The following is a 24,002-nucleotide window of genomic DNA, read 5'->3' as shown; positions in this document are numbered from 1 at the left end:
AATTAGATTAAAGGGTCGCAAACAAACTCAAGCATGGTGTGTGTAATGCCAAATGTGTTGTCCAATGTGTGTGAAACTGCTACTAGTGGTTTTCAGACTCTGTTTAAGACTCGGCCAGAAGATGGCAGTGTATGACTATTGCTGCTGGGCAGATCTGGAAATATCATGCAGCCCAACAAAAGCCTTCCTTTGGACCAGGGGTGTCAAACTCAATCTCTTCGTGGGCCACATCAGAATTATGGTTGCACTCAAAGGGCCGGTTGTAACTTTAAAACTATATATCAAAATACATATTTATTATTTAATATATATAAAATAATGTATTATATGACATTATTGCCACTGCATGGGATTATTATCGGATAGGGTAATGACTTCATAATTAACTACGTCTGAAAGCAGAAGTCTAGGGCAAATCATTCCAAGTCTCTTCACTGAGAATGTCACAAAAATGATTTAAAAAAAATCTAATTCTGAGAAAAAGGCAAATTCTAAGAAAAAATGAATATTTTGAAGAAAATAAGTCAAATTCTGAGAAAAAAACTTGTTCTTAGAAAAAAAGTCAAATTCTGAGAAAAAAGTCAAATTTGAGATGCATTGTGGGATATGTAGTTTATGGGCAACGTGCTTCTGTAAATCGGCATGTAACCGTATAATAAACATATTATATTCTTTGCAAGCTCTTAAGGGGCCGCATGAAATGAAGTCGCTGGCCGGATTTGGCCCCCGGAACTTGAGTTTGACACCCCTGGACAGAGATTATAAGCACACATGAGCTGAAAATCAGTCGCACAGTACTTTGATGAAATCCAAAGCATTTCTCACTGTGACACGTTTTCTATACATGTTTCAGCTTTTTCTTTTGTTGTCATTTTGAATGAGTTGCCTTTATTATTGGGTTAATCAGCATTAAACTCTGTTCACGCCTTCCTATGATAAGACCAATGTTCAAAATGAGGAAGACGATCCTTGGAGGAACAAGTTTGACAAGAATGTAACAGGAAATACAAAGGAGTGGAAAGTAATGATTTGAACAGTCTGTAAGATCAGATAAGATAGATGCAGGCTTTGTGTAGATCATCATGTTAGATAGAAAAATAGCAGATCTGAAAAATGCTATCAGGTTTTCTCCTATTCTGTAGAACATTGAAATTATATAATGCCTTCAAAAAACGATGTAAAGATATTTCTCCTGACTTGTTTGATCATTTTGAACTAGAATCGACCTTAGCTTTAACCTTTAAAGCATGTTCATAGACAGGAAATGTTAAAGGGACACTTGTATTAGTTTCAACTGAAACCTTCCCAACAGTCCTCTTCCAATGTTAATCTGTAAAGTGAAATTCATTTTCCACTTTCCCTCCATCCCAGGAAGTTAGAAGTCACCTGCACAATAACCCCCTAGATCTGATTCAGTGTCGTCTTAAAAGACTCCATTTACCAAGAACACAATCTTGAACTCCAGCAGAAGGACACTCTCACTTATCAACCCACCACCCTGCTGTAATCTTATTTAAGATACAGTATATCATTCCTATTATCCATAACTGAGTCATCATTAATGCAGTTATAGCTTTTGCATGAAATCAATGCTCTTCTAATGACCTGTAGTGGCCTTACCAGTCTATCTGAGGCCATCCAATAATTAGCCTGCAAACAAATCCATCCATCCATCCACACACACATCCACACAAACACACACACACACACACACACACACACACACACACACACACACACACACACACACACACACACACACACACACACACACACACACACACACACACACACACACACACACACACACACACACACACACACACACACGCACACACGCACACACACACACACACACACACGTCACAGGAATTGTTGTGTAAGGCTTCTGACGCATGGAGTGGGGTAAAGTCCATATTACACCAATGTGGGACATTTGGCAGGGGTCAGTAGCTCAACCCTCTTCATAACCAGGGCTAGTATATGTTTACCAGATATTCATTCTTTACATTTATTTTATTTACTCTATGACTCAAATGCTTTTTATTTCATTATTTTCTATGGATTGCCAGTGTCAAGACAAGTTTATGTTACAAATATTGACATACTTCAGTTCAGACTAAAGGGAAATCAATCAAATTGATTTATCAATAATACAAAACAAAATGAATAGGTGTAATAAAGTTAAACTTTTATTGCAAACCAAACATGGTCACATAAATCTTAAACAATTTGACAATTTACAGTACATTTAACATGAATTGTTACATATACATATTTAAGCATACCTTTAGTCATGTTTTGTTCAATATACATTAAAACGTGTACACATAACTCAAAATATACAAACAAACTTAAATACCGTCAAACTGCATAACAGCAATATTAAAATGGAATGTTCAGTTTCAATGCAATGGAAGACTATATGAGGGGGACACAGTTGGCAAGCAGAGCTACACAAACACATAACTCTCTTTCTCCCCTAGCAGCTGTGCTCTCTCTTTCTCTCTCTATCACCATTATTATTTTATGTGCAAATGTAGATATGAAACATCATTTGAGTTGTTCACTTTTCACATGTAAATGCCAGAACTGGTGTGTTAGGTTGGTGCTACACCAACAAAAAACATATTAAACGTGTTGACTCTAAGGTCGACCCAGACGAACCCAAAAGATGGAGAGAAAAAAACAAAAGGCACCTTTGAGAGAGAAAATAAACTTCCCCCTCTGTAACATTCAGCTTCAAATGACTCCCTTTTCCAACCACACAGAATGTAAATAAGAAGAAACTAAAGCACCAACACAAATGTCATATTCAAGCTATTCAGTCCAACTCAGTTACTGTTGGTCCCCCATGGGTGGTGTGAACAAATCTTCAAAGAGGGAAGATCTTTTTGTGATGAAGATAGAAATCCTGGTCAGATCTGTTACAGCGTGGTCCAGCCTTCCTCTTCTAGATATGTTTGAAATTGGTTTGTGTGCTTGTCAGTTGTGGCTGCAGGGTCAAAATGGGCTTCTAAGCTGCCTGAGCTGTGTGCAAAAGACCTCCACTAACGGGTAAGAGATGGCTGAGTGAAGCCCTGCAGAGTGTGTCTGTTGTGGAAGGTTGAAGAAGTTGTGCGATAGTAAATGGATGGAGGATTACAACCCCAATGCGTCATCAAATCATGGCAGGCTTCCTCTTGTAACAAGTCTTCTTTCAAGAGTTCAAGGGGATTATGGCAAGTACACATGTTTAATTCTTTGCAGATGCAGAGCTGTTGCAGGGGGTTGGTTTCGGAAATATCCATCAACCCAACAGGAAATGTAAAGTGGGATCAAGATGCAATCCATGGACATGCCACAGTTCATGTCCTGTAAGTCTGAATTGGCATCCTTTGAGTGCCTGTGTTTTAATCCTATAGGTAGGAGTCCATGGATGGGGCGTACGAGAAGCCCACAAAGGCCTCTGAACCATCTTTGATGCTGGCTGTGGCGAGCGCGCTGTCTGGGGAACAGCCAATGGAGCTGGGCACCGGCTCGTCTGTGAACTCTGGATCAAAGTGCCGCAGGTCGTTGGGTCCCGTCTGAGAGGGAGGAAGACAAGAAGGGGGATTAGTCAGGCTGTAAAATACCTTGTAAATGTGTTAAATCACAGCAAGGATGTTCCACACTCTCAATCTAGTTATGTAAATGTGAATAGTGAGGACTAAGTCTGTGCTTTGGCTGTATAAAATCCTAAATCTGCTTTAATCAGCAGTTATTGTGGTATTAAAAGGAACGTACCACGTTGGGATTGAAGGGAGGGGTGATCTTCTTGGCATTGAGGTCATCCCAGTTGATGGGGGAGAAGAAAACGTGGATCTTAATTTCAACCTGTAAAGAGACACAAATGACCAATAATCAAATGATGCCCTTAATGTACATATTTAGTCAATAAAATGCATACATATCAACATGCAGCCACCAACACTTACAAAGTCCTCTGTGCAGCCCAGCCTCTTGGTTCTGTCTTTCTGCAGCAGGCCCTCCAGCAGGTGTCGGGCTGCGTTGGAAATGTTAGGTTTCAGCTGCAGAGGCTTGTTCAGTATGTTGTCATACATCTCTGCTGTGTTGCGGCTGTAGAACGGCGGCTGGTGAGGGACAAAAATAACTGATAAGCATCTTGGCAACAAGCGAATAATCCACATGACGAACACACTGATTGCATCTTTTCAAATCATGCATGTAGAGACACGCGGAACAAAACTGAGATAAGAATTGCTTCATTGTGTAAAGTACAACTCATCATTAAAGTGCAGATTTTAAAAAGCAATGTGAATGTTACTCACCAGGCCATAGAGCATCTCATAGAGCACCGCACCTAAACACCACCAGTCTACCGTCCTGTCATAGGGCTGCTTGTGTAGGACCTCAGGAGCTAAATACTGCAGAGAAAAAAAAGATGGGGTAAGTTTTATTACAGGATACTACAGAGAGCTGTCAAGTTCTGGGTCACCGGAAAGCTTTTCCTTACCTCCGGTGTACCGCAGAAGGTCGACGTGGTCCCGTTGGGTTCGATATTCTCCTTGCACAGGCCGAAATCGGTGAGAATGATGTGTCCCTGTGAGTCCAGCAAGATGTTCTCTGGCTTCAGGTCTCTGTACACGATGTTGAGGGAGTGAAGGTATCCCAGTGCGCTGGCGATTTCTGCGGCGTAGAACCTGGCTCTAGGTTCGAGGAAGCAGCGCTCTCGCTGTAGGTGGTAGAACAGCTGGAAGACAAGGAAACAAAAAGTTAGTTAAACCCTCAAATACCTTGATTATGTTTGAAATAATCTAAAAATGGCATAAGCTCGGATAGTAAATTAAAAGTTCAACAATAAAGACAGCCAAGAGGAAACAGGATAGGAAGAAATAAAGAGGCAGGAAAGGCTTTACAAGTTTGACAGGGGAAGACAGATTAAAGGGAGGCAAAGGTGGAGGGAGAGAGCTGCAGGGTAGAGGGAGAAAGAGGGGAAGAAAAGAGAAATAAGAGAAAAGGAGAGTAACTGCATCCTGTTTCCTGATGAAGCCCATATTTAATCAGCACTGTCTTTACTCGTCCAACAATCACAGGAAATTAGCTGGATTGGGCACACACTGAGTCTGAATGGTGCTGCTAAATTTGGCCCAAAAGTCTCTCCCGCTGTCCCGACTAACCCCATGATTTCCTGAGAGGTGTTTCCTTTAGAAAGACAGAGAGCTTCTAATCTGCATCTCATGGCAGGATATCCCCTCTGTCTGTCTGTGTTTCTGCCTCATCTTCGATCCTGGTACTCAGAATATTATTCCTCTCCAAAAACGGCCCCTTCTAAAAGCACCTACTTTAAATAGCTGAGCTTCTCCCTTTATCATCTCTGCTTTGTTTCTTTCTTTCTAGCACAGTTCAGCCTGTAACTCACCTCTCCTCCATTGATGTAGTCCAAGATGAAGTAGAGTTTGTCCGTTGTTTGGAAAGAGTAATGCAGACCCACCAAGAAAGGGTGCTTGACATTCTTTAGCAGCACATTCCTCTCTGACATGATGTGTTTCTCCTGGGGAATAAAAGAGCAGGGGGTATAAGGTTAGAGAGGTTGACAAAGAGTAGGCATGTGCACTTTTGGCATGTCTGTAGCCACACTTACCTCCTTTTTCTTGAGGATGGCCTTTTTCTGTAAGACTTTGACTGCGTAAAACTGGTCATCAGCGCGATGGCGTGCCAGCAGGACCTTGCCGAAGCTGCCCTTGCCGATCACCTTGAGGAAGTGGAAGTCGCTGGGTTTGGCGGAGGGGTTTAAGGATGGACCGAGGTTGATCTGTTGGGAAGGACTTGGCTGCAAAAGGTGGAGAAGATGACAAAGTTAGAACCTTATAATGACCCCACAAATCTATGGTAAACAGTGTGTTTATTGTTCTGCATATGGTGAAATGTAAGCAGAGGAAGCAACGCACAATAGTCTGTTTATTGAAATACTTACAGGAGGAGAGGGGTTTGCATTCATAAGCTCAGGATCCTGAGGAGGACTCAGGTTCAGAATAGACTGAACTTCAGGACTGAAAAAAAAACAAAGAGTTCCAATTGAGTTCATTCAACAAAGCATCAAGAGATTATTCAATTATTTTAAATATGTTAATCAGCTGATTAGGGAGTCACAAAGTTCCTCCAGAGGACAGAGACTAACTGGCATTTACTGCCTGTGTTTCCAAACGCTTTGTCCTCCAGTGACACAGAACAATAACATGAGTCAGATGGTACTCACTGCTTGCAGGCGTAGGAGTTGGTGGCCAGCCTCTGAATGAAGTCGTTCAGACCCATCTTTCTCTGTTTCATAAAAGCTGCAACACAAAAAAGAGAGAAAATACAGTTTAGATTTTAAATAAAATAAAGCAAAAAGAGGTCCATCCATTCCATGAAGAATCAAATATCCAGTTACCAGTGATTAAGGCAACTATCCCTCTAGATTTGGAGTAAGTCAGGACAGGCATCTCTGTTTCTGTTTTGACCGTCATGATGTGATGTGGTAAAGACAGCTCTCTGCCTTCAAACTAAAATATAACTCCCATGCCTTTGCCTTTAGTTTTATAAGAGGCCGGAGGAGGGAGGAGCCGCCCAACACACCCACACCCCCTGGTGGGCGTGATGCTCTGCAAACATTTCTTTCAGCTATGTGGCCCGTGAGAACATGATCGATCACGTTGTCGACCAATCAGAGGCCGTTGCGCTTCTAACGCGTCACAACCGCACCTCAAGATGTGCTTGCGTCAAATAACACGAATTACTGGGAAAAAAATATTTACCACTACTCACTCAAAGGTGTGTACTATCTTGCACATATGTTTGTGCAACACCATAACTTTCCTAACATGCCATGGGTTAATTGTCATCAAGACAGCCACATTTCAGTCTGCATTTAAGCTGCAAACACTAATCCTATATATAGGCTAATGAGATCCAGATGTGTGCAGCAAGTAACATATTGTGGTATTTAATGTTCCTGCAGTACAGAAAAAAACTCCACATTATGCAAACAAGTGAAAATTAAGTAAGACTGCCAGAGAGGGTTCATGAGATTCGGGATATTTCTCCAACCTCCTGATTATTTTTGTAACACTCCACCACCTGACCTCCCCCTATGAGATTGCAACTTGGTCCTGAACAAATAATCTGATGGCCTCTTAACTAGGCCTATCAGCTTCACCGTTTGGCTGCTTCTCAATTAAAACGGCCGGGAGTGACGCAGGTTCCCTCGGTATACAAATAACTAGAGGGAGAGCCTAAGCCGAGGGCGGCCCGGTGCCAAGAAAAAAAGCCGCTGGTAGTGGAAAAGTACAGACTGAGACACTTCTGAATACATCCAACTCAAGCGAATAAAACCGGCAGATCAGACCCAGGATCTGTTTTCAACAAACCGGCAAACCTCTCAGAAGAAGCCAAAACAGTTCAATGTGATGATGAACATGTATAATGTGGAAAATTACTACTCGATTTGCCTGTTGGCACATAGAAGACCACACAGCGAGGTTTGGTTATGTAAGGCACCTGGTTCAAGTTTGATCAACACACCCAAGAGTAATGTAGTATTTAAGACGATAATCCATATAAGCAATTTATAACACATTATACAAATATATTGATAACCGTGCGTTAAAAGGAAGGAGACATAGGCAAAACATCCATATTAAAATAAACTGAGTTGAAGAGTTTAAAGAAAAAAGCGGAGTGGAAACAATGCAGCTTAATGAACTGTAACTTTTCTGAAAATGCATAACAATTGTCCAAGTCTTGCGTAAAAACGTATAATGTCCCAGGTATTCGGTTTATTAATTGCTTAAATTACACACAGCATTTCATCACAAAACAAACCTTTCAGTTCTGATGGACTTCTCATTTCACTGCCTGCAGCGTCAAGGATCAACAAGTCGCAAAATAGAGTTGCCCAGTTTTCTCTGGCACTTTTAAAAGACCCCCTATCAGCAGGCTTTTTCCATAGATAACAGCATCATAAATCCAGGTCACGCGATTACTGGGTGAATGGAGCGCCCCCCGAGAATGTCTACCAGCTTTATTGCAAACACTCAACACACAGTAAGTTAAATTACTGAGCTTAAGCCTCTTACAAAGAAACGATATCACAATAGGCTGACAACCATTAAACCATATTGCATAGACATACAGTTAATTATACCGGCATTATACAAATATCATAGAGACTTTTTCGAATGGAGAAACCATCGCTGTTGGTTCGAAATGAATATGCAGCCTACTTACACGTCAACGCGGTTGTTTTGTCTTTCATAGGGTTTCTTTATTTTCTGAATCACAACAAGGAGTGAGGCTTTAGGTTCCTCGGCAGGCAGGTAATCAAACTTCCCCGCATTCCTGATCTTGAAGACTTTCCTCCAGAAGATTATTTCTTCTTTTTTTTCAGGGCGGAGACGTTCCGCCTCTATTTCCTTCCACTCTCCAGTTTCATGCACGGCTCAATGAGTTTTCCTCAGGGCGGGGGAAGTGCTGCCTTCAAAGTCTCCCCATAAACTCCTACTTTACAGTTCAGCCAGACATCTAGAATATAGACCTGACTTTTCATTTAATTAAGAAATTAACAAAGGTAAAAAATACCACGTGGCTTTTCCCAGCAACGAAATTGCTTGATTTAGGAGTCAAATAAAAGAAAAATGACTTCAAAGTATGGAAGCCTATTTGTGCCAAAGTGACCAAATTTGACTCGAATTAATTAATTTTACTGAGCAACCTTCCAAAAAGGATGAAAATAACTAAATGTTCTGAGATACAAAACCATTATTTCAAGAAAATGTAGCATTATAATAACTCACAAGACATGTTTTTTTGATTGAATTTTTTCTTCTGGCGGCAATGGATGTCCACAGTATCAATTTGCAAAGTATACTCCAACACACACATAATAGCATCAAACCATATCACTATGAGTTGGTGACACATTTTTCTAGCACCTTCTAACTTCTTGAAACAACCTCTTGAAAAAAAACTCAAGAACTGGTTAATAGTTAGAGGATGTAGCCTACGCAAACATTGGGTTTATTTAATTTCCCCTTGTAGACAGTTTTTTCCATTACAGCCTGCTTGCTGAGGTCGTTAACCCGCTGAGCTCGGAATTAAAAAGTAAACCGGATTTGGAAATGTACAGACATCTCATTAACTTAACCTTTGAGAGCCCACAACAAGTTGAGGCAGTATTAATAAACATGCAAATGTTGTGCATGTCTATAGACGCTTGGGGTATTTCAGGACAATGTTTTGCAGATTAGTGTTTATGTGCGTGAGTAGAGAACTGATAGATGAATGAAAGGAAACATAAAAATGAGGACACCAGTGGCAAAATACTAAACATGTGGACAGGTGATGCACTAATGAAAACACCATGGAATAAACAGTGATGATATAACGTATTTTAACTAAACCAATGACATTCCAATCACAAATCTTATGAAGTGTGAGGCAGTAGGAAAATGCTATGCTACAGAAACATTTAGCATTGTTGTTAGACAGTCAAAATGCAGAGCCAAAGACATGGTGCAATTAAAGCTTGTCCAAAAAAGACTAAGAGTAGAAGATGGCTCCAAATCAGAATCAGGATCTGTTTTATTACCAAGTATGTTTAAACATAAGAGGAATTTGCTTTGGTATATTTTATGCATACAAAGAACCCTGGCCTCTCCCAACATTTAAAAAAAATCTTTGTACATGTACAGTATGCGACTCTGCAGATTTTAAATATAACCTCAACTTTTCTGTGCTTGTCTCTGTATTTCCCTTTACTCAGGTCAAATCTATTATTAATGTCGCTCATAGCCACCTGGAGCACACACACAAAGACACTTCCACACACACATTCACTTACAGCTGGAGGGCAAGACAAACCAGTGAAGAGCCTGACAGAACACGAACACACACACTTACTCATGCGATTACACACACACAAGGGCACATCAGGTACTTCCTAAACTTTCTCAAGGTGTCCAACACGCCTCGCCTTACTGCACCAACAAGAACGTAGCAGTGTTTGTCAGAAAAAATATATTTCTCATTAAGACAGCACAGGTTGCTATAAGCTTATTTCAACATCTTTCACAAGCACTTGAAAGCATCATGTGCTAAACAAGATATACACATTTTTATACATCAAATTTTCTCTCCTCAAATAATAAGAAAAAGCGTTGTTGACCTTGAAAACCTCCACACAGATGAATACAAGAACACCGGTTTGAAATGTCGAATAACGCGCTGCTACTTAGCTTTTTTTCTCCAAGGACTAACTAGACCCTCCAGAAAAACGCAGGCTAAAATCCTTGATTATGTGATTAAACATGCAGGGTTTTTATGTGATTTTATGCGGTGAAGCAGAAAGCAATTTCGAATGTTTGAATGAATCAAAGTGGGTCGTCACCGTCGATTTTCTCTAAGACGTATGCTCCAACACACAGTTGCACGGGGTGCAGAATAGTTCTTTCGTGAAAGACATCGGGGTACTGCTTTGCCCGGTCTTTAGCAGACATTTTCGTCGTGTGAGTTCCACACGTTCACTCTACGGTGTTGTTTACCTTCTGTGATGCGCGAGCTGATGACGTCACGTCATCATCATCACTACTTCACGTCAAGACGAGTTAACTTTTTTTTCTCTCAACTTTGTGTGGAAAAATGCGGGGATTATGCGGCCTTTTGATAAATATGCGGCCTTTTAAAAATCTGCGCCATTTTGCTGATTATGCGGTCAATTCTGCGATCGCAGGATCGCGTTTTTCTGGAGGGTCTAATTAACAACCAAACCATGTAGCAAGAGAGGAATAAAAGTTACTATGAAGAAGATTTTACTTCCGCACTGCTCTGATGTTTGCATCTCTGCTCATTTATATCGCCAAGTTTAATGAAATGAAAGAGAGGTGTTGAGAGAGGATCAGGAGAGAGGGAGCGAGTCCAACACCAAAAAAAAGGTCCACTCAGTGTTTTCCTATCCTGACCTTTCTCGACTTTCAGGCTGCTTTGACCCAAACAAGAGGGGGCTCCAAAATAATCAAGTATTTGTTCATTGCCCACTTTCTATGTGTGTGAGAGAGAGAGATTCTAGTGCATTATATAACTCACTAGTGGCACTATAATTGGTGCCAAAACCAGCATTGATTCACACACACGTAGGGGGCCATTCCATGAAAGGACAGGAAGAAGTGTGCTTCAGTGCCAGAGGGCTAGAGGTGAAGGAAATTAAAGTCCGAGAATAAATACACACACACGCTCCATCGGCCCACCCATACAGAATTCCCAACATATAGACAATGAGCAGCGTATGCCCAGATTCATACATTACATCCTTCCATCTCTTCCATATTCCCATCCCATCTCTGTGCGGCCATTGAGGGGAGGATGAGGCTGCTTGTGGCTACAGTTGATCTGGCGTTGAATGAGAATGAGCCTTGGTGGTGAGGAACCAAATGACACCGTTATATAAAGGCCGCGGCTATTCAGAGAGGACAGCTATAGGCTTTTATTTTGCTATTGGTGACTGTGGAGTGTTGGGCTGGCTACTATAAAAACTCTCCTGTGTTTATCCTTGGGCTTCTGTGATACTGTCTGTTAGGGATGACTGGTGGACTGTTATGGCACATTTCCACTGCAGCGGGTAGCCCCGTTTAAGCGTCCTTAATCGTCCTCAAGCGGCCAGGCCAGTTTTTGGTGGACTTTCCATAGCGTAGCACCGGCTAGCGGGTACTTTTTCCCTCTTTTTCCGGCCCCATAAAATCGTGGTTCTATCAGGCCAGGGCCAGGGCTGAACTAGTTACGTCAACACTCTCGACTGCTGATTGGTCAGAGAGAATCGTCACAAGATCGCGCCCGAGATCATCCCTAGCGTCGCATATATATCTCGAAGCAAGCTTGCAGCATTTTTATACACAGCATTTTGACAACGTCAAAGAAAAGCATACCGTGGTCGACCGAGGAGGTGACGACGTTCCTACATCTCATTGGCCAAAAAAAAGCCGATTGCCCCGCCTACACTGAGTTGCTACCCCAGGTCCTAAACTGTAATGGAAATGCGCCACGGCCTCGGACAGCCAGCGAGGCAGCCCGAGGCCTGAGCGAGGACGCTTATGGACGCTTAAGCGGGGCTACCCCGCTGCAGTGGAAATGTGCCATTAGTGTGTTAATGAGTGTGTTTCGGTGACACTTCATTTTGTACGTCCCAGAGTTTTGTAATAATTTCCTAAATGAACTGATTTGTTACGATCAGTTTTTTTGGAGGGTTGCATGTTGAGCAAATTACCAAATATTTTACTCAAATAGTTGTCGTCTTTGACCCAACTCTTTGGACTCAATTGCTTTTTGATTTAAAATATTTAATTTTCTCAAGAAGCAAAAATTGAAACTATAATTTTAAAGGACTGATCCATATAATATAACACAACTAAACATACCAATTATTGAGGAATTTTAAGCCTTTACTAGAAAGCAACAGTAGAGAGAGACAGGTATCTGACAGGTATCAGAGGGGAAAAGACCAAGAATGAAGTGCAACAAATGATCCCAGCAGGAAGCTAAGAGGGAACATTTCGTTCTTACTGTAACCCCTGGGCCATCAGTACGTACCAAAAAGTAAGAACATTTGGCAAGAGAGGATCTTTTTTAGTGGGTTGTATGAGGGCAAGGATTTTCCTTTTGGATTAAGGCTCAAATTAGGTAAAGGTTGTGATAAGTCAAAGGTAGATTTAGGGAACAGGGATTATGTCAGTGACGGCAGCAGTGGCTCTGTATATAGAACACACGACCAACATCTGTTTTTACTGCAAATCGTCATGGTATAAAGGCAACAAACATGTTCAGACAACCTCAAATCTGTCTCTTGTTTGGGACTGTTGGACATAAAGCACATGTTATGTGTTGTGTTTGTGAACACTTGCTTGTGGAGGTGTGGATGTCCCTCTGAAGCTGATAATTACTACTTTCATTCTATCATTCATGACACATTGCTCACTTGTGTTAACCTGTCTTCCATAGAGAAAACTGCATGGATATAAGTTTGGCCTCACTCAGAACAATAGTTTGAGAACAAATACACACACAGAAAGCTTTATAATCACCCATTATATATATTTTTTTTACCAGGGTGTTTCAAGCCACACAAGGGAAAGGCTCAAGTAAAGAGATATAGGAAACCTGTTCATTGTATTTTGTTATAGTAATAAAATGCACAACGGAGAATCTTGTCTGGACCTGGATCATTGCCCTGCGTAAGATCCTAGTGCCTCAGCGGCTGTATTATTTTAAGTTAATTATCTGTTTTAGTTCTATATGATTTTGGCCGCTACATATATACATATATATATGAACTGCTCTGTAGTAAGTGAGTTGGTCAACATACTTATATATTAAGTAAGAGTATCTATAGCAGCTGCTCTTTGACCAAACATGACTTTTGTTTCATTGGAAAGTTATAACTCCACTCCCTAAAAGTATTATTATTTGCATCTCTTCATGGCTCTCCATCATTGCTCTGTTCTGCCAAACACTTTGCTGCATCACTAAATGATTCCTATGTGACAAACTCTAACTTTTAAGTGCTCCTAACGCCTCTAATTGATTAGCTTGGAAGGACAGGGTGTAGCAGCATCACGGCCGAGGCCACAGGAACAGCTTGTCACCAGCTTGGCTAATTGCTTGCAAGTCTTTCCATGGGCCGAAAACTCCCATAATTAACAGGCAGACTACTCCCAGTGAAAAACACTTTCATCAGAATATGGTCCTTGTCACATTGCTTTCTTGGACACGGTCCAACAGGTACCTGCAGATCTGCCTCAACGTTTTGTTATTACAGTAACATAGAATGACAAGCTGTGATGAAAAGTAACTAAGTACTGTCTAAGGAAGTACTTCACTTCTGTACTTCATTAGACATCCTTTATCCTGTATGCATCTTTACGTATGCAAAACATAGATGAGATTGAAAAATAAAATGTGATATTATGGATGACACTACCCAACAGTAGTATAGAATAGTTCATATAAGCTATACCCATGAACAACAACAACAACAACAACAACAACAACAACAACAACAACAACAACAACAACTGTAAAAAAGCCGTTTCACATTAATGCATCATCAATATTAATCTGTTTTTAAGAATTCTTACTATTTGTACATTTAGCAAATAATGTTTCACTCAAGAGAAATGTTCAATGGATAATAATAATAATAATAATAATAATAATAATAATAATAACTTTATTTGTATAGCACCTTTCATACAGGGGATTGCAGTTCAAAGTGCTTTACATCAGTAAGGAATAAGACATAAAATCAGTGTAAAACAAGCAGCAAGAGCAAAGCATAAAGTGGGATAAAATAATAAAAAATAAAAACAAGGGGAATAAAACATAGAGAAATAGTGCAATGTCAATCACAGAGAATAGTACAGTATAATAATGTAAAATCAGTAAAATGCTTTGGTAAAGAGATAGGTTTTAAGCTGCCTTTTAAAAATGTCTAACGTATTGGCTTCCCTAATATTGTTGGGTAACGTGTTCCACAGTTTTGGGGCGTAGTTTACAAAGGCTGCATCACCGATCTTCTTATGACTCTTTCTGGTGACCTCTAATAGACCTGCATCTGATGATCGCAGTGTTCTGGCGGGCGTGTAGTTTATTAGAGAGTCAGCAATGTAGCTGGGTCCTTGTCCATTTAGAGCTTTGTATGTGAGGAGAAGCATCTTAAAATCAATTCTAAAAGCTACAGGAAGCCCGTGTAGAGTAGCTAAGACAGGACTAATGTGTTCCCTCCTTTTGGTATTAGTTTAGTCTAGCTGCAGAGTTTTGAATGAGCTGGAGTCTTCCAATAGCTTTCTTGGGGAGACCAGTGACTAGTGCATTGCAGTAATCTAGTCGGCTAGATATAAAAGCATGAATTAGCTTCTCTGCATCATTTTGATTTATGAATGGTCGTACCTTCGCTATGTTTCTGAGATGAAAGAAAGCTATTTTGGTCACTTTGTTTAAATGGGCGTTGAAGTTCAAATCTGAGTCCAGGATGACACCGAGACTTGTCACCTCCGGTTTAATCCAAGTAGTTAAGCTTCCTAGATTATTTGTTAGCATCTCTCTTTTTGATTTGGGGCCAACAAGTAGGACTTCAGTTTTGTCCTCATTCAATTTAAGAAAATTATCGTTCATCCATTTGTTTATTGCTGTCAGGCAGTTGGTAATGGAGTTTATGGCTGTCACATCATTTGGTTCAGCGGATATATACAATTGTGTATCATCCGCATAGCTGTGGAAATCTATACCATACTCTCTGATGATGTCTCCGAGCGGTAACATAGAGAGAAAAGAGTAATGGACCTAAACAGCTCCCTTTTGCAACCCCTTAGCGGCTTTCATGTTTCTCTGATGTATGGCCTCCTAGACTAATAAAGAACATCCTTCCTCTGATATATGTTTTTGATCCAGTTCAACACGCAACCAGAGAAACCAATAAGCTTTTCAAGTCGATTTATTAGGATGTTGTGATCAATAGTATCAAAAGCTGCACTGAGATCTAATAGGATAATGATGGAGATTTTATTTGCATCAGAGTTGAGTCTGAGGTCACTAATTACCTTTGTGAGTGCAGTTTCCGTACTGTGGTATCTTCTGAAACCTGACTGAAATACTTCTAAGATGTTGTTTTCTTTAAGATAGGAATTTATTTGGACTGAGAGAATTCTTTCCAATATTTGACTGATAAATGGTAGATTTGATATTGGTCTGTGGTTTGCTACTGTGTTGTTATCCAATTTAGGTTTCTTTAATAGAGGCTTTACAAAAGCTGTTTTAAGGCATCAGGGAAGACGCCAGTTTTAAGAGATGTGTTTATAATGTCCAGGACTGGACTGGAGATGCTATCAAACACTCGCTTAAAGAATTTTGTGGGGATAGAATCAATGTCGGAGGTTGTGGAGTTTGCTTCTGAGACAGTTTTACACAGTTCGCTTAGTGTGATGCATGTAAAGTTACTCATGGTTACATTACATACTCTACTGAGATCGGTTTCATCTCCACCTCCACTAGTATTGATACTAGCTCTGATTGAAGTTATTTTGTCCTCAAAAAACAGAGCAAATTCCTCACATTTAGCTATTGAGGAGGATGACAAAAATTGGTATTTTATATTGCAGTAGTGATGACTTTACTCGGGTAAAGAATTTCAATAGTTCCTCCTCTACCAAGGACAAGTGTGTGTGCAAACTGTTCAAAAGTATAAAATACAAAAATTGCAATGCATTACATTGTTTTGTATCACAGTCAATTGGAAAATAAATTCAAAGCTTGTTTCTAAAAATGATGTCATTCTGAGTTCAATCACACTCACGTGAAGTGTGATTGATAAAGGCAAAGGCAGCAATAAAAAAGAAATAGATGACCTTTGAGCCAAAGCACCTTTAATTTCCTACAGATTGTGGACTTTGGATTGGACTATGATTTGTGGCACAAATAAGGTGCATGATGGAAAAGTTCATTACTGTCCCTTGACATTTACATGTTGGATGTAAACCAGTGACTCTCACCAGTGACAGGAACAAACTCACACAGTTCTGCTGCAGAGGGTAGCACAAGTTGTGAAGAAATGTAGGAAAGGTCCCTGTGTCATGTGTATGATAATTAGCCCTCTCTATTGTCTCTCTAAAATACTGTTTTGCTCGCCAAGTCAGTTTCCACAAAACAAAAAAACAGTAATCTTGGTTTATGAACAACAGTTATTATCCTGGAAACTTAGAGGTTGGGAGGTTGGATTAGAGAGCCAAGTGGTAAGTGTGTGTGTGTGTGTGTGTGTGTGTGTGTGTGTGTGTGTGTGTGTGTGTGTGTGTGTGTGTGTGTGTGTGTGTGTGTGTGTGTGTGTGTGTGTGTGTGTGTGTGTGTGTGTGTGTGTGTGTGTGTGCGTGTGTGTGTGTGTGCGTGTGTGTGTGTGTGTGTGTGTGTGTGTGTGTGTGTGTGTGTGTGTGTGTGTGTGTGTGTGTGTGTGTGTGTGTTTGGATGTTTGGATGAAGGGCCAGCAAGAGAAAAAAAGACAGAGAATGACTGGTAGATCATTATTTTGGATTTATGGTCAAAATAAACAAAACTGCAGATAATAAAAAGAAATGAGATGGGCCTGACGAGGAGAGAAACAGCAGAGGAATGAGAATAGCCATGAAAAAACAGTCGTGAAAAAAGGAGGGACAAGAGGAAGTGGAAGAATACAAAACAACGGGTTTAGTGACTTACTGTTGTCGCCAGGGCAACCATAACTGTCTGGGTCTGACTCATTGTGGTAGTACAGGTCCATCGCCTGGGGGAGGAATATGGCACGACTTAGTAAAAAATAATTGAATACTTTTATGTGAAAAACATGCATATAAAAGCACATGAATAAACACACACTACATTGTCAGACTTTGGATTCAGTTGCATGCATCAAATAATTCTCTAAAAGTCTAACTAATGTCTTAATAACTGACCTGGCGTATTAGGCAACAACCGGCTAGTGTTCTGTACAACCCTGCAAATCCAGTTTTGGAAATGTTCTTGTTTGATTCACTTGAATAACAATAATGACTTGTTAGGTTGTGTAAATAGTACAGCCCTTTGGCTCAAATGTTCTTTCAAGTCACCATTTGATAATAACATTTTTTTTAAAAAGGCTGCCCAACGTACAATCTAGGTCAGAAGCTTCCAACATGGGAGCTGAGATATGCAAATGTGGATATTAGCAGGACAGGAGAGCAGAAACCTTTATCAACATTTTCATAAGGAACACAAATTAATCTGAGAGTTTTTATGTAACACAAGAGGGGATGGGGAATCCATTTTTTGTTGAACTGGTCCCAAGTGGTTAGGGTTAGGGTTAGCCAAAGAATTTTGGAAACCACTGATAGTTTATCGACAATAAGAGATGTGAGGTCTTTGAACATCAGTAAACTGAAACCATTGGTTCTGAGCCAGACTTGTTTGTGCTCCAGCTTAGGTTGGTTTCCCACATGTTTTAATGAGGTTAGGTTTCCTGGGTGAGACTGCATTAAATCACTTGAGTCCTGTGTTGAAAGAAGGGAAAAACATCCGCTCTAACAACATGATGACAACAACATGAGTGTATTATTGTGCTTTAGCAAGACTGAATGCCAGCATGAAAAGAAGATGAATTGCTTTTAGAACTTGTATAGCTAAGCTATAGGTTTCCTGTGCAGCATATCTTTGACATGATGATCCTTTAAAGAAGTCTAAGTAACCACACATTCATAGAAAAAAAACCCACTCCATTACATCAGTAAAAGTTCAAATCTAAAAAAAGTTAAGCCTAATTGCTAATTCTGCAAACAAATTTGACTGATACATTATTGTGGTTTACCCCAATAAATTCAATGAATGGGACGCTTCTCTTATATTTGCTTTTATTAGTAAATATTGGATTTTGATCCCAAACCATTATAAAAAGGAAACCATCTGAGAGGTGAACTGGGGAAATGCTCTCTGTGTGCCCAAACAGGCCATTGCATTTTTGTAAGATGCCACCAACCATAAATGTGGGAACCTTCTGTTTATTATTCAACCAAGTATTTCATTAAAAAAGCTTTTAATAAGTTGTGTTACGCATTTTTTAAATATTAAAAATAACTCCCTACTCAAGAAACCAAAAAACATATTGAGGAGTTTAGTGCAACATTTCTCTCAGACGTGAGAGGCAGAATAATAAGATTCCCTAAAATGGAATCACTCTTGTAAAGTACAAGTGCCTCAAAATGTTGCTTAAGGCAGCTTGAGAAGATGTATTTTTTCAACCACTGCACGTTGAGTGGTGAATGTTGACCTCTGACCTGGTTCATTTGATTATAAAAGTCAATATATTGCTTTATACGTGGCAGGTTGAATGGATCAGAAATGTGCAAGTAAACACTTATGAACATGCACAAAGGTCTCAACAACAACGCCTAAAGCCTTTCCCACTTTTTCTCTTCTCACACACATTACACAACAGTATTATTGCCAGCCGTCACGCGACCTGCAGCGTTTGCATCTCAGGACTTGCTCACGAAGCTGCACTGTCATGTCAGATATCCTTTTTTTTATGATGTTGCAGTCAACCATTGGCCTATTGAAAGTGTCTTTGTTCAAAACAGTCTTAGCCTAGTTTTCTCTTTGACGTTGCAGCTCTGAAAACATATCGCAGCTCTTAGTATTCTCCCATGGGTGTTTCCCGATGAGGCAAGCTAAGGCATGTTTGCGTGTGAGAGAGTTGTTTCAATGTCATCACTTTGTTTACTCAACAATCTGCCTGTCATTTCATATCCATATACGTATTAATATACCCTCACAGTGGTCTTGTCTATCCATCTCTTCCTCATTCATATTTAAACCCATATTGCTTGCTGTTATCCCCTCACAATGTCGACATCTCTCTGCAGTCAACAATCACTTTGCGGTTTGTGCCCCCTTCTCCTTGAATTTACCTCATGTGCCCTTCACTCTGTATGGATTCAGAAGAGATCTAACTGAGTGGTATCCATAGAGATGGTGAATCTAGGCTCTCAGTTCATTAATATTTCAACGGTTCTATGTTTCCAAAAGAAGACAGAAAGTGTGGGTTGTTCAAGCAGAGGCAAAAAGAGAGACAGGGAGGAATAGTTCTTGACAGTCAAGGAGAGGTAGAGGTTTGCACGGCTTTACTTTGAGTGATAAGATAAATCACTTTTAACACCAGAATAGCTGGGAATTATTTTTGATTTGCCTATCAAATATCAGAAATCCAATGTTAAATTCAAAGTTTCTAGAGATCAAAAGGAAACAGATCTCAATTAAAATAGAAAGTAGGCCCCCGTTTTTATTCATTACAATGTTAACATTTTAACTTTACTATATATATACTTTACTTATAGTTTCCCATAATAACAACAAACATGTGCTTGTGCTTTATATAGTTACCTAATCTGATGATCAAAGATTTCTTACGTTATCACATAATCTTCCGGTTTGTGGCAGTCGTGTGTTGCAGGAGAGTAGGAAAAAGTACAGCGTAACTTGGCAAGACGAAGTGACCTATACGTAAGTGACATATTAGATATTACCTGGACGTAACCACCTTTAAAAACAGTGTAAAGACTCTCATTGTACATTGTCACCCTCTTGTATTATCTTAACAAAGATTGGGGATTTACTAGAAATCCTGTCATGGATACCTGGAAGTTCCCTTCTTTGTGATGCAGTGATTACTGAAATAAATTAGTGTTTGTTACTTGTAATTTAATTATATATAGGCAGAATGAACTTGCCTGTGTGCGTTGCCGTGGCTTCCAGGTGTCCTCCAGGGTGTAGCTGATGTAGGGCCCGCTGCAGACGGAGCACTCCAGCATGATGGGGCTTGCCATGAGGGGCGATGCGTGGATCCCCCAGGACTGACAACCACCATGGTGGACATCGCACTCTGCTTCCTTCTGTTTACCTGTGCCCTCACTGTGATGCCGAGCCAGCATCTTCCACTTCCTGACCTATAAGTGAAGATAGGTAAAAGTGTTTTTGCAGTAGCCCAAAAAAATGTAAAACCATATACATCATGAGGAATAAATTATTATAACAGCCTATAATAAAGGGGGCTACTTCTGACTAAAACCCAACATAGCATGCTATTATTGTTTAGGTGGTTTATTAAACTTATTTAACTAACACAGCTAGAGTCAACACCTTCACACTATAAATATCTGAGGGTTGCATTGAGTAAGTTAGTCTGAGTTTTAACAGTAATCTCCTCTTGTGTGACAGCTGCAGTGACACACTCTTCTGAGTAGCCTATTCATTACAAACACTTCTTCTCAGTCATGGGACAGGCAACACTGACTGAGTACTCATCATGGGCATAAACCCTGACAATGCCCTTCAAACACACATATTCTCAGGAAATATCAGGTGCTTGAGAGAAATATAAAATGCATGGGACATTGGAAGGTCAAGGTGCACATAGTTCTTGGGGAAACAGAATTGCATAGTTAGAAGTGTCATTGACCCAGAATGGCTGTTATGTATGTTTAATGGTGTCCTTGGCTCACAGAGTGTACAGGTTAATCGGCTGCGGCCGTTTAAAATGAGTCTTATCAAGGCCTCTATCAGTGGCTCCTGCTCTGCTGGCCTCTATTTTACAACAACTTGGGAAAGAGAAATGTGTGTGAGGGTGATTGTGCATGTGGATGTGTGTATATTATAGTTAAAAACCTTTAGCTCTGCAAAATAACAGCAAGCAAACTGCCCGTGTACGAATGGTTGCTTCCTTGACAATAATTGTAGCTCAGTGCTGAAGGACAGGATGGAACTAAGCAATTACTGATGGTGTCAAACACTATTTAAAACTGTTCTGTCATAACTCTGTATTTGTGTGTGTGTGTGTGTGTGTGTGTGTGTGTGTGTGTGTGTGTGTGTGTGTGTGTGTGTGTGTGTGTGTGTGTGTGTGTGTGTGTGTGTGTGAGCAAGATATACTTGTATTTGTGCGTTCAGTATCATTTTGCCAGGTTGAGAAAATCGTATTGAGTCACAACAATTACGGTACGTCCACACGGCTCTGTCGCGTTGAAGCTTGCCGGTAGGCGTGTCTGGTGCGCGACCAACAACCAATCACATTAATCTCTCGCCCCGGACACACAAGCACGTGGTTTGATTGGCTAGCACTTGTACTGGCATATGATTTGATTGGCTAGCACTTCCGTCGACGCTTGAAAAGTTGAACTTTTCTCAACTTTCGAAGCGAACAACGGAGGTAAAGCGACGAGACGGAACCAAAATGCAGTTCGGCAAAGCTTGTCGTCAACCGATTCAAAGTGAATGGGAATCGCCTCCGTTGAAGCACGCAACGGAGCCGTCTGGACGTATACTGTTAGACCAACTATTACATTCTAAATGCAGAAGTTTAATTTAGTTTGGAAAAGTTGTTGTTTACTCAAAAGATACCACTTCAGCAAATGGTTGGTTAGCTCAGCCTAGCTTGTCTTGGCTTAGATTGTCTTGGCTTAGTTTAGCCTAGTTTAGCTTAGCACAAACAGGAAACAGGAAGAAATAGCTAGCCAGGCTCTTATAGGTTAACAAATTCGGCCTACCAACACTAAACTAATTTATTTAAATTTCTTATCTTGTTCTTTATTTAATTTGTATACATTTTATACAATTTAAACATTTTCTTGGCTCCTAGCAGTTACCTTCCAACCACAAGAGACTCATTTTTGTGTGCATTGAATTAACAAGATATAACGTGTTATTAGTTAGTAACCTACAGTATGCATTATATTATTTTTACCTTCAGCAAGAAACAGTCATATGTTGGATTTTGTTTCCAAACATTTTTCATTATTTTTCATTTATGTGGCAGTATTTTTTAGAGCTTGCTTTCTAATTTATATCTGAATAATGAGGTAAGGAATTACCTCAAATATCGCCTTTTTGTATGCAAATATTAAATACATGGGTATAAGATTTTTATTTTTCAAATAAAAGTTTTAAATGTCTGGAATGCAGATATTTCTTTGTGGGTCATAAACATTGTATCCCTGGGCAACATTTTATCAGAGTTATGTACAGACTAATACACTGCTCTTTATTAGGCTAAGCTGAAACTGTTTATAATGCAGATTATCTTAAATGTATAGCCTCTTAGTGAACCTTGTTCCAGAGAAAGTATACTTGCATTCCTTCAGTGGGTAAGAACATACTGTATGTGCACTGGAAGTATAACACACACACAGTTATGCATGCCATCTCCAGATTCCCCTTCCTCTTAACCCCGTTGCCTGCCCTTGACCTGGGCTTGTGCTGCAACCATTTAAATGGTCCTACTATTAGTAAGGTTGCATATGCCTGTCCTAGAGATCTGTCCTTTAACCTCGTAAACTCATGATGTAATAAGGTCCAGGGATACCAAGGCCAACATGTACACATCTGTGACAAAGTCCATAAATAAAAAAATAAAAACATGATGTCATCAGTCATTAAGTGTTCTTTCCCGGTGTTCAAATGTTTTTGTTAAACAACAATGTATGTAACCCTTAAGATTTGCCTCATAGATTTAGACGTAAAATGAAATAGATAAGGACAGTGTTTATAGTAGTTTTATTAGCCAGCCTATGGCCCTATTTCCTGGTAACCCCATTTTTGCCTTGTCCTCATCTCCCTTTCTGTCCTCTACCAGCTCCCCTTGGTGTGTTACTCTACCTCTAACAAGCTGTGTGACATCCCATATATGTCTGAGCATCAAAGAGTAATGAAATGAGGGAAAGGCGAGAAAGCGTTGGTGTGGAGAATCGAAAAGTAGATTAAGGGAATATGGTAGAGAGACAAAGAAAAATATGTTTGAAAGACAAAAAGATAAACAAAGAAAATGAGAGTGTGAGATAGTCTATTACATAAACTGTCCCATTCCCTGTCACAGATCAGACTTGCCACCAAGGTCACTGCTCTTTCTTCTCGCCTTGTCTTCTGTTCCTATCACAAACACACTTTTTTTAAATAATGAGGGAGTGGGGTAGTCATACCCAAACGAGTACAGAGAGAAAGATGTTTCATGCAGTCCAAATGAAATTTAAATGCAGCTACAGCATGTCCTGCGGGAGATTAAGTCTCACAAATAATGTTCAGAGCCAGAGAGAGAGAGAGAGGACCTGAAATAAGAGAGTGAGTATCTGAGTAACAAGACAGCAGGATGCAGAGAACTGTAATGTTATTGTTAGGAACGGGAACACACCAAGGGATAAGTCTGGGATTTCAATATTGAGACTTTGAACTTAAGCTGCTTTGGGGCCATGTTATCATTATCTGCGGTCATATTTAGACTCTTTTCAGCATTACATCCTGAGCAATGCTGACGTCTCTGAACCCAGGACTTACTGGCAAGCTTTACTATTCATAGTCATTCAGTATGCCTAAATCCCTGATGCTAAATGTGTCTTTTTGTCTCAAGTCTCTACTCCTGTCTTACTGAGATAGTTACATATTTCCCATCGCATGAGCACAGT

General features: G+C 40.1%; 1 protein-coding gene across 4 annotated transcripts; it reads right to left on the bottom strand.

The window, feature by feature from the left end:
- Positions 1-2,170: 2,170 nt before the first annotated feature.
- On the bottom strand, positions 2,171-21,347 carry sgk1 (serum/glucocorticoid regulated kinase 1). 4 transcript variants are annotated; one of them, XM_079644709.1, is made up of 11 exons: positions 20,286-21,347; positions 17,248-17,311; positions 6,239-6,314; positions 5,957-6,032; positions 5,624-5,812; positions 5,402-5,533; positions 4,496-4,732; positions 4,311-4,406; positions 3,957-4,112; positions 3,766-3,855; positions 2,171-3,566 (listed from the first exon to the last, which is right to left on the bottom strand). In XM_079644709.1, the coding sequence occupies exons 1-11, from the start codon at positions 20,484-20,486 to the stop codon at positions 3,399-3,401; spliced, it is 1,485 nt and encodes a 494-aa protein (XP_079500835.1). In that variant the 5' UTR covers positions 20,487-21,347; the 3' UTR covers positions 2,171-3,398. The 4 variants fall into 4 exon arrangements, with proteins under 4 accessions (XP_079500835.1, XP_079500837.1, XP_079500838.1 ...); XM_079644711.1 differs by lacking the exons at positions 17,248-17,311; positions 20,286-21,347 and adding an exon at positions 8,248-9,009; XM_079644712.1 differs by lacking the exons at positions 17,248-17,311; positions 20,286-21,347 and adding an exon at positions 7,843-8,181.
- Positions 21,348-24,002: the final 2,655 nt, after the last annotated feature.

Source organism: Notothenia rossii (assembly GCF_949606895.1).
Source record: "Notothenia rossii genome assembly, chromosome: 8".
Classification (NCBI taxonomy): Eukaryota; Metazoa; Chordata; class Actinopteri; order Perciformes; family Nototheniidae; genus Notothenia; species Notothenia rossii.
Note: the sequence above shows the minus strand (reverse complement) of the source record. Positions and strands in the feature narration are given on the sequence as shown.

Excerpts from the sequence above, each read along its gene's own strand:
- sgk1 (XM_079644709.1), bottom strand. The coding sequence starts at position 20,486 with ATGCTGGCTCGGCATCACAGTGAGGGCACAGGTAAACAGAAGGAAGCA. Across the intron at positions 17,312-20,285 it reads AGCCACGGCAACGCACACAG|GCGATGGACCTGTACTACCA; the intron begins GCAAGTTCATTC and ends TTCCTCCCCCAG. Across the intron at positions 3,856-3,956 it reads TGGGCTGCACAGAGGACTTT|GTTGAAATTAAGATCCACGT; the intron begins GTAAGTGTTGGT and ends GTCTCTTTACAG.